The following is an 11,279-nucleotide window of genomic DNA, read 5'->3' on the forward strand; positions in this document are numbered from 1 at the left end:
CGGCCATTTTTGTACAGAAAATTGATCATTTTTGTCTTTAACTCCCTGAGGCAGTAATTAACTTGTTAAAACATGGTACCAAGCAAAAGATCTTGTTGATAGAAACAACTTGGTTTTTATTTGAAGTCAATAGGTGATTTCATTACAAAGTTATGATCATACTTATTAGCTGCAAAATTTGATAAATTTATGCATAATTATCTGCCCACAGGTAATTCACACCTCAAGGGTAGGTAAATATAAGATTTTGCAGTTAATAAAAATGATCATAACTTTGTAATGAAATCACCTATTGACTTCAAATAAAAACCAAGTTGTTTCTATTAGCAAGATCTTTTGCTTGGTACCATGTTTTAACAAGTTAATTACTGCCTCAGGGAGTTAAAGACAAAAATGATCAATTTTCTGTACAAAAATTGCCATAAAGGTCACCAAAGGTCAAATCAGCGATGCCACTATATCTAAAAATACATGTATTGAGGAGTACTATTTATGTGGAAAGTTTCACAGCTTTATGAAAAAGTGCACCATATTGCCAATTTTGGGGGCTACGCCGCTATACTAATTATCTTCAGAAACGCTAATATAGCTACAACTAGCTTACACAGTATTCCAGTGATCATAGCTTTATACACTTACAGCTGTGACATCATGAGTAACAGGACCACAAAATGGAAGAAGCCATAAACAGGCTTGGAATCCTGTTTTTCTGCTTGCTTTTTCACCAGTAAATCATCAAAAAAGAATCTTACAAACATTAAACACATTACGTACACTATACACTGATGTAAAAAAATGACATCAAAAATTTCATGCAATCCTCCCTTTAAAGCAATTTGTGTTTGATGTTATACATGTATGTTCATTGTGAAGTAGTTTTATGATACAATTATATTAACAGGTGTACTACTATGATGGAACACTACAGTGTTTAGCTGGCCAACATCTTCCATATGGAGTGATAGCCTTGACAGTGTTGGTGCTGGTTTTGATACCGTTTCCAATTTATGTGTTTGCAATAATTTTTAATTTAGTAAAAGTAAGGAAAGCAAGTTGCAGAGCAGTGTAGCTATTTTATTGTTGTTCAACAGAAAGCTGGTCCTCTGAAAGATGTAATAAGTTCTGGAGTTGACAATAAATGTTACTGGTGGAGTGGATATGATTTGCTCAGAAGATTGTTGTTCTTCACAGTTTATGTGTTGGTGGAAGATTTTTATAGTGATTACACACAGGTATGTACCGTGAAGTATGGTTATGTACCACGAGGAAATATGATGGCAACGAGTTGTCACAAGTAGTTGATTTATTAGGCATTTATGGTGCAACTGCAGTATAAAGACCAGGCACGGTTTAACATATGGACCACATCCACATTACTGATAATGCTAAATGACCATTCTAAAAACAAACTTAGCCATTTATATAGGTCTTTAATGAAGTCATTCTACAGTTTAGTTGAAGACGAAACGTCCTTTAACCACTCTAGAAACTTATATTCTTGGTAGTGTGGTGATACATTGCAAACTAGGGCACAGTACAAACAGTACATGACTCACTGAATGAGAACTCATTAGATTGTTTGCACTGCATAATATGTACCTATTGCACTTTAGTTTATGAATTTTGGTTTATAGTATTGAAGAAGCTGCAGCTCCATGGTTCATAAACCTACATGGTACAAAATTTTGAGAGATTGCTCTCCTCCAAAGGATTTGATATTGGCAAATACTATGGTTTGCTTTTCACTTATTCTATAGGTATGTTTGGTGAGAAAGTTTTGACTAACAACCAGCATTTGTTAAAACATTCCCTAATTTTACTCCAGTCAGTACATAGGTGTCAGGTGACAAGAAGAAAAAGCCTTATGGTTGTCCCCATTTAAGTATATCGTGGCTTTCAAAGTTGAGGTGTTAGGGGTAAGTAATATCCACACAAAAACAGTCAAGCTGTGAAAAAAATGGTTATGAAATAGAGTACTAGTACTACACAAACACATAGAATTTCATGCTCGTGCCTCACTAACACAATTCGCTGGACACATCTAGTCATGCCAAGTCTCCATAACTGTGACATCTATACTATAGGTACATATAGTCACACAGGCTTGTACAACTCAAGGCAAAACAATATGTATTGCAGGGTAGCATTTGTGCTGTTGTGACGTTCAAACCTTGCAGATTTTGCTTTTACAATTCAATGGTAAGTGACAGTAAAAGTAGCTGCATTGCTAATAAATAAATGGTACCGAAAACAGCAATTATATATTTATACTCTAATTGCTAGCTGTGATGAATATGCCATAATTATGGTGATGGTCATACTAACACCAGTTTTAGAACAGTCAGAGGAAACCACCACTGTGTATAAACAAATATTCAGGGGATTGCTAGCTAAGCAAGTTTCAGTCCAGCAGTTTGACAATCAGACTTCAGGCATCATGGTGCATTTGCACAATGTTTCTGAGCTTTAGTAGCTACATTAGGTAAAATAATAGACTAGTATGCTCATTCTGCAGCTGGTGAGTAGGCTATAAATGCAGTCACTTTTTCAGAGGCGCTTATAATTTCTAATTGGTTTAAACATCATGTGAGACACTGTGATGGGGAAAAAGGTGGATTAGCCATGCAAGACTACTTGCAGAGGTACCTAGTACAAGTATAGAATATTGTGAAGTGTATAAAATTCCAAGAAGAATTGGATCCCCGTGGATCCCTTGGTCCTGGGTCCTTGATCCCTGGGTCCACTGTTTTTAACTACCTGGGAACAGGTGAGCATATAATATATACTCACCTGTGGTTAGGTAACTATATACCTAAAACAAAAACAGCCTTGGGGCTATAAAAAAAGGGCGCTGCCAAGCAAAGTAGGATCAGCTTATTCAACATGACTGGTAAGAACAAGGACTGATATCAAGTTGTGGCCAAGTAGATTGGAATATTATTGTGATCAGTTTGTTAAACAACTGGTAAGAACAAGGACCGATATCAAGTTGCAGCCAAGCGAATGCAGTATTACCCATTCTCTATTTGTATCTAGCTATAGCTATATAATAAAATACACATGCAACTGTTATTGAATTGTCGTTTGGCCACTTTTTAAAATCACACACTACAAAAAAAGCAGCCAGATGACAATTTAATAACAGTTGCATGTGTATTTTATTATATAGCTATAGCTAGATACAAATAGAGAATGGGTAATACTGCATTCACTTGGCCGCAACTTGATATCAGTCTTGTTCTTACCAGTTGTTTAACAGATTGATCACAGTAATATTCCAATCTACTTGGCCACAACTTGATATCAGTCCTTGTTCTTACCAGTCATGTTGAATAAGCTTGTTTGATTGATCCTACTTTGCTTGGCAGAATCCTTTTTTTACAGCCCAAGGCTGTTTTTGTTTTAGGATATCACACATTTTTGTCACTGAGTAAGACAAAAAAAAAATTAGTACATAAAGCTAAATAGTTTCATACAAGCCACCTTTGGTTATCACAACAGCTTCAACAGTTATAGTGTGTATTGCATCATAGCTTGGGACTATGGTAGGCCATTTATTTCAGAATGATTATTTGATATGTGCAATGAATTATTTGGTATGTGCAATTAATTATTTGGTATGTGCAATGAATTATTTGGTATTTTCAATGAATTATTTGATGTGTTCAATGAATTATTTGGTATATTCAATAAAATTATTTGGTATATTCAATGATTTTAGTGTTTTATGTTGTGGACTATACCTTTGCGAATTATATATTTTGCGTTGGTAAATAATTTGTGTTAGGTATCGTTATCATAAACAGGTTGTTGTTAGTATCGTTATAGAGCTTATCAGAGGACGTGGTAATTATTTATAAGTGCTTAGCTCACACAAATTTAAGCTGACACGCGTTAGGGCTGCTCTGCCATTTGCCGTAGGGGATGAAAGAGCCCAAACTAGGTTAGACGGGAATGTTGTGCTGTGAATTGTTCTTATCTATGTGCGAAAGGAAGTGGATTGAGTTTTTATATTTTCCAAAAGATCTGGATCAAAGAAATAAATGGATTGCATTGCTGCATGTCAACAGAAAGGATTGGTAGCTAGCTACCCATGCAGTGAAGCATATAGTCGTATGTAGCCGGTAAACATGCAGTCATTAATGGAGAAAAAGAGTAGCTAACAACCAGTTTGCATCAAACTACGTCCCTTCTATCTTCAAATGTGTTGAAAGTCCGATGAGACAAAAATGAAAGCTCGACTAGTCGCAGATTTTCAAAGAAGAACAGCCTCCAGACCAATGAAGGATACTGGAACAGACCGAGAATCTGGCTGATAACTGAATAGCAAAAGGAAAAAGCAAAGGAGTGCAGAGTTTAGCAGAAGGAGCAAGAAAACTGGAAGAAGAAAGAAGAACAGCCAGCAAAGATTAGAGGAGGAGAGCAAGAGACATGAAGATGAGAAGGAGAGATTGTTAAGAGAAGAAGAAACAAGAGAAGGTGAACGAGCTAGAGTAAGAAAAATTTTGAGGTTGGATGAACTCAACAGATTACAATGAGCTGAAGAAATATTTAAATTAGATTATGATGAACTACTCCAGAAGAATAAGGCTATGGAAGAGCTTGAACTCCTGAGAATAAGAGAAGCCAAACTGAACATGAAGGTCAATTGGTTACAATCAGCTGACAGACAGAGTTTAGAAGACAACAATAAGTAGGTGAAGTTTTATACCGGGCTGCCATCTTTTGCAGTTTTGCTAGCTATATACCTGAATGCCATTTTTCTCATGTTCAATCAGCTCTTAATTACTTTATGCTTAAGTATTTCTCATCAAGATTTGGCATGACAAGGGCTCAAACTTGGTTGAACTATAAGAAGCATAACGCATACAAACTTTTAATAGGCATCACTCAAAAGGCTGGGGTGGAAGGGTATCCAATGTACATTTGACTGCTCTGCTTTCAACACTGTTGCCTGGAGATGTCATCTTAGCGGATTGTGGCTTCACAATTGATCAGGCTGCACTGTGCAGATATCAAGATACATCTTTTACTAGGGGAAAAAACAGTTAAGTAAAGTTAGAAATTGACACTGATTGCAAGCTGTCTCAAGTTAGGATATATGTTGAAAGAGTTATTGGGCTGGCGAGGAAAAAATTTTCATTATTGCAATTAACTCTTTTTATTAATGTGCTCAAAGGTGATGAAGGAGAGCATATCTCCTATTGATAAAATAGGTGCGCTATGTAATTGTTGTGACTCGGTAGTACACCTATCTTTTTATATAATGTACACTGTTAATATTTATGAAATAATGTGACATTTATGTTATTGAAATGTACATGTAAAATAATTAGTGATTTTTTTGTCTTCTTTGATTTCCTTGAGCTCCTTAGCTTGTGGCAGTCTGGACAACAATATTTTCATTTTGGCCATCTTTTCCAGTTATTTGTAAGCACGAAAATGAAACGATTTTATCACATAGTCCCTGCTATCACAGCAAATCATGTCATAATCTTCCCCTTTACTGCAATAGCAGTACCCTATTAGAAGAACTTGAAGAAGCATGGACATCACTGTTCCTAAAGCTAGCAGTGGCATCCCCCTCACCAACCTGAGAATCTACTTTGCTTACATCAACAATTATTGAACTTGTACCATCAGCATCACTAATAGCTGTACTGCCTGACAAATGTAGTGGCATTATTGGTTCCTTCTAAATTCCCACTAATTCAGGCAATAGGCTAGTTTAATAAATGGGTCGACATCACGTATAGCAGAGTCAATAAAATCAGAATCCAGCTCTACCTTCTGGTAAAATTATTTCATCTTCTTTCCAAGCTACACAATCGCAGTATTGTACGTGGCATAGTTTCATTTGCAGTTGTACTTGATAATAGTACATGCATGTAATCTTCTCAAAGTGCTACTGTCATGTTCTAAGAAAAAGGAAGGATTATCAAGAATGGCCTCAGAAAATGCCTTATTTTTGCAAGAGAAAGGACACTTGATTTCTAAAACATGACACAATAGACTAGACCATCTGGTGAGGCACATGAATGGAAATTCTGGATGTAAAATAAGGCCACATTTTATCACCATAAATTTTTCATCACAAGCTTGCATTTTTTCTGTGTATGCTACCCTGGAAATATTTTCATGCTTGCACTCATACTGGCATGCAGAGGATGTAAACTCAGGATAGCATATAACTTTGATCAGAGAAACAGATGGTTGCTAGTGTGCAAGGCTTCATGCAACTTATCCTTCCTGCACGTTGGTCAAACCAAGCATGACATTTACTCTGATCTCTTGTATGCTCCTCCACCATGACTGCTTGGTTAATGTAAAAGATACAGACCCATAAATATGCTCATATTTGACCAAAAGGTCATTGTATGCCAGTTCCATTGCTCTTGGCTCATGCAGGTCTGCTAAAGGTTTAGATAAACCCCAGATTCTGTTTGTGGGACATACGAGTCATTATACTCTGCCATCAATCACAGCATGCACAACTGCTTTTCCTAGCCCTTGAGACATTTTGTTATGAAAAGTGGCTAAATCAGAATCAGCAGACTTAGGAGTAAAAAGCTTCTTACTTTTTGTAGTGGGCTCTCCACAACCTTCAGTGACAGCTTGCTTGTACTTATGCTTTGGTGTGATGAAATCTATTTTGCTGATTTCAGAAAAGGGAACACTTTGAAAAGTGCTACTCTGCTTAGGTAATCATTACTATATTGGTTGTTTCCTGTCACCCAATGGAACAAAAAAATAATGTGGGCGGGAGGTAATTATTTATTATACACTCGCTGACTGCTCTATTAGAGTATCTCGATCTTGAAGGCTGCCATGCTGCATGCAGGACTGACCCTTCTGCTATGTTTCTAGACACAGCTAATGCATTTACCTTAAAGCTTGGTCAATCTGCGCCTCCTTCTATCATGAAATAGTGTATAGCTACACGTGATCTATAAAGTAAAATCAAATAATTAAAATTTGGTGTGGCTACCTAAAAATTGATGCGAGCGGTGATGGGAAACAAGGAATTTAATGATGATGGCCCTAACTGAAACCCCATACCTTCAGGGTAAGGAGAAGCTTTGAGAATGTTTTTCAAGTGCTGTAAACAAGAACTATGGATTTACTGACAGTGCAAACACTATCACTCACCCATCCGTTTACACTGAACTCCTCTTGACTTTTTATAAGATTTTAGTTGCTCATGTGTATAAAGACTGGGTGTGAGTTTGAGGTAGTTATATACATCTTCATACAGTACATCTGGAAATTCACGCCCACTCAATAGCTAGTGTTTCAGTAAGGATCTTCCTTGCAATAAATCAGCTTCAATTTATCAAGGTAGCTATCGAGTAGCTAAACTTCTTGATCCCGCGGTCGCAAGCAAATCAGTTGGTGGTATGGAAGTGACTACCCCTTGTTGTTGTTATACTGATACAGTACCCCCTACAAATGGCAATGCGTGTCTTACATTTGTGAGAGCTAGGCGCTTAGAAATAATTACCATGCATAAGCTCTATAGCGATACTAACAACAACCCCAGGCCGATTATGACAACAATACCTAACACATTATTTACCAACGCAAAATATATAATTCGCAAAAAAATATAGTTCACAAAATAAAAATTGAATATACCAAATGATCCATTGCACATACCAAATAATTCATTGCACACACCAAATGATCCATTGCACATACCAAATGATTCATTGCACATACCAAATGATCCATTGCACATACCAAATGATTCATTGCACATACCAAATGATCCATTGCACATACCAAATGATTCATTGCACATACCAAATGATCCATTGCACATACCAAATGATTCATTGCGCATACCAAATCATTAATTGCACATACCAAATGATTCATTGCACATACCAAATGATCCATTGCACATACCAAATGATTCATTGCACATACCAAATGATTCATTGCACATACCAAATGATCCATTGCACATACCAAATGATTCATTGTGCATACCAAATCATTAATTGCACATACCAAATGATCCATTGCACATACCAAATGATTCATTGCACATACCAAATGATCCATTGCACATACCAAATGATTCATTACACATACCAAATGATTCATTGCGCATACCAAATCATTAATTGCACATACCAAATGATCCATTGCACATACCAAATGATCCATTGCACATACCAAATGATTCATTACACATACCAAATGATCCATTGCACATACCAAATGATTCATTGCGCATACCAAATCATTAATTGCACATACCAAATGATCCATTGCACATACCAAATAATTCATTGCACATACCAAATAATTCATTGAACATATCAAATAATCATTTTGAAACAAATGGCCTACCATATTGGGACATGAAGTGGCAAAACCAAAGAATGTAGTTTGGTACAAGTAGGCAGGTACTTGTCAGTGTTGCAACCTCAATAAGGTATGGCTTCTAGGCACCATTAAAACCATAAGTAAACAGATTGAGTAAAGGCCATTTCCCGGCAGGTGAGAATGTGCCCCAAACTTCTTATTATACTGGATTGTACCTTGAAATGCACCAACAAAGCGGTATTGTGGGCTGTGTTACTGCTACTTCAGACCCATTATTAAATAACAACTGAATAACAAACACTTACGAGAATAGCACGCGATAGCAAGTTCATTGAGTTCACCACACTGATATGTTCACCTAGCGTTGACACTTACGGCCGAACTTGCGTCGAGTTCACCGACTGTAAATTAACGCTACTGTAATTAGAGGTGTCTTAAATTTAAGATAGGGTACTAAAAGACTGCAAAATTAATCAGCAATTAGTGTAGGCGATGTTATTATCCTATGAGTGCACTTTATGGAAATTAACTCACCATTTCCCAGAAAAATGGCAAGTCATAATCGAGCAAAACTACTCCATATGTTTAATTACAAATATTGTCCCATGAAGCGCAAGAGTGAATTAAATCAAACTTTGAGAAAATCACTTATGGTGGCTCTTGCAAGAGAGGTGGAGTTCCAAGATTAGTAACCTTAACTAGCCAAAGAACTTGTGATAGTAAATCCAAGGCTGTGGAACTATCATAGTCCAAGATATGAGAGTCAAAAAATGGGCGGCTCACGCTAACGAGTATGCGAAGGAGAAGAATATGACGTTTTCAGCAAAATTTCATGTGGTGCTACTAAAATATAACAGGGAATGCTTACATAGTAATACGCTTATATAACAATATACCAAAGGTTTTGTTGTATCGTGAGGTTTTTTTTTTACAAAAGAATAGTTTTAGAGGTATGTTTTAGGTGTGCGTTCTATTAGAGTTAGTCGCTCGTGTAAATAACTCATGGTAGTCGTGTACCTTACTTTCCTTGACTGCGCAACTCACTACCATGAGTCTTGTTATATACTCACCTGTGGTTTTGAGGCATGTGACACTAATGTATGGCTTGCCTATTTGCAGACTAATAGCCTGCGACGGTCACCAGTACAATCAAGCTGGCTTAGGCTGATAGCCTCGCCATGCTAGGCAATTAATCACCCCAGCCAGTAGGAATTCAACCACTGGATTCATTTATAGACATGCCTCTAGACTTCAATGATGGGCAGCAGCAGGTAATGTTGCTCCTACGTTTGTTATATGAACAGACAATTCCTGGGGATATATAGAGATTACTAAGTCCCACAATACCTGAGCTAACGCATGCTACCAGCATGTCAAACTATGGCGAATTAAGTGTAAGTTGCTTATTGTTTGCTAGTATGTTGTGTAGTGTGGGTTAATTTAAACACATGGTATATATTATATGAGCTATGGCTCACTTCGGTGTATTGCACTTACATACACCCACAGTAGACTTCCTCTAACTTCAGAGTCAGAGTGTGTATAAACCCAATGCACCTCCTAGCCATGTTACACACACACACACACACACACACACACACACACACACACACACACACACACACACACACACACACACACACACACACACACACACACACACACACACACACACACACACACACACACACACACACACACACACCACACACCACAACACACACACCACAACACACACACCACAACACACACACCACAACACACACACCACAACACACACACCACAACACACACACCACAACACACACACCACAACACACACACCACAACACACATACCACAACACACACACCACAACACACACACCACAACACACACACACACCACAACACACACACCACAACACACACACCACAACACACACACACACCACAACACACACACCACAACACACACACACACACACACACCACAACACACACACACACACACCACAACACACACACACACACACCACAACACACACACACACACCACAACACACACACACCACAACACACACACACCACAACACAACACACACCCATTTTAACAATGTCATACATATACAATAATATTGAGAATACTAATACTTATGTCTATGTTTTAGCTTACTTTGTCATTCACGGCACTACTGATACTACTAATAACCTCAAGAGTACGTCCATATACTCACAAATGGGTGAATATTGCTGAAGAACTGATACTACTGGATCTTGTTCTTATTTCAACATACTTTTTGGACAATGAGGGAGTTAAAAATAATGGGTTCTCTGTTTTCCTTTTAATCCTTCCTTTTATCTACTTTGTACTGTACGTGACAATTATTATATCAAGTTTTCTCAAGTAAGTGAATATGTTATTTGCAAAAAGTGAATGTACTCTTTGTAGGAGGAAGTGCAACATCTCCACAGAAGAACATGCAAATGATCACAGAGCAACCAAAACATTAAAGAGATTAGCATCAAAACCAAAGAATGCTTTACAACATTTAATAGCTTCCATCACTATTACCATGTCTACTAGTCTAGAGGACTTGCCATTGTCAGTGACAAATGAGGATGCTATGTATGAAGAGTTTCGTGATGAATTAGATGAATACAGTACTTTGAAGAACTGACTCATGCTAGACATTTCTGCTAATATAAACTTGTCAAAATATGGACCAAATGACAGTCTTTCAATTCTGTTACCCTCAGAGTTCATATATGTATGGGTGGAACCTAATGACTACAAATACTATGCCTTGGTCTTGAACAGTAGTAGCTGTAAAACAGAACCTGTCAAGCAGTACAGTAGTACTTCTTTTAGCAGGGTTCTCCAACATTTCCTGCCAAAGTGCTTTTCAAACCATCATAGAAAGCATGCACAACAAATATCAAGACACACGGTAGTGTGTCGTGCGG

General features: G+C 37.3%; 1 protein-coding gene across 7 annotated transcripts in view; it reads left to right on the plus strand.

Annotated features, from left to right (window-relative positions):
* The window catches only part of LOC136249562 (uncharacterized), a 45,344-nt gene extending 34,266 nt beyond the window's left edge, over positions 1-11,078 (plus strand). For 3 of the 7 annotated variants that reach the window (XM_066041606.1, XM_066041608.1, XM_066041607.1), the window contains 4 exons: positions 902-1,039; positions 1,092-1,232; positions 10,484-10,719; positions 10,765-11,078. In XM_066041606.1, the coding sequence (XP_065897678.1) occupies positions 902-1,039; positions 1,092-1,232; positions 10,484-10,719; positions 10,765-10,993 (744 nt within the window). In that variant the 3' untranslated portion in view covers positions 10,994-11,078. Of the gene's footprint in view, positions 1-901; positions 1,040-1,091; positions 1,233-3,721; positions 3,738-4,199; positions 5,051-10,483; positions 10,720-10,764 lie in introns of those variants that run through there. The other 4 variants (XR_010698261.1, XM_066041609.1, XR_010698262.1 and 1 more) reach the window with 4 other exon arrangements.
* Positions 11,079-11,279: the final 201 nt, after the last annotated feature.

This window comes from Dysidea avara, chromosome 3 (assembly GCF_963678975.1).
Source record: "Dysidea avara chromosome 3, odDysAvar1.4, whole genome shotgun sequence".
NCBI classification, from domain to species: domain Eukaryota; kingdom Metazoa; phylum Porifera; class Demospongiae; order Dictyoceratida; family Dysideidae; genus Dysidea; species Dysidea avara.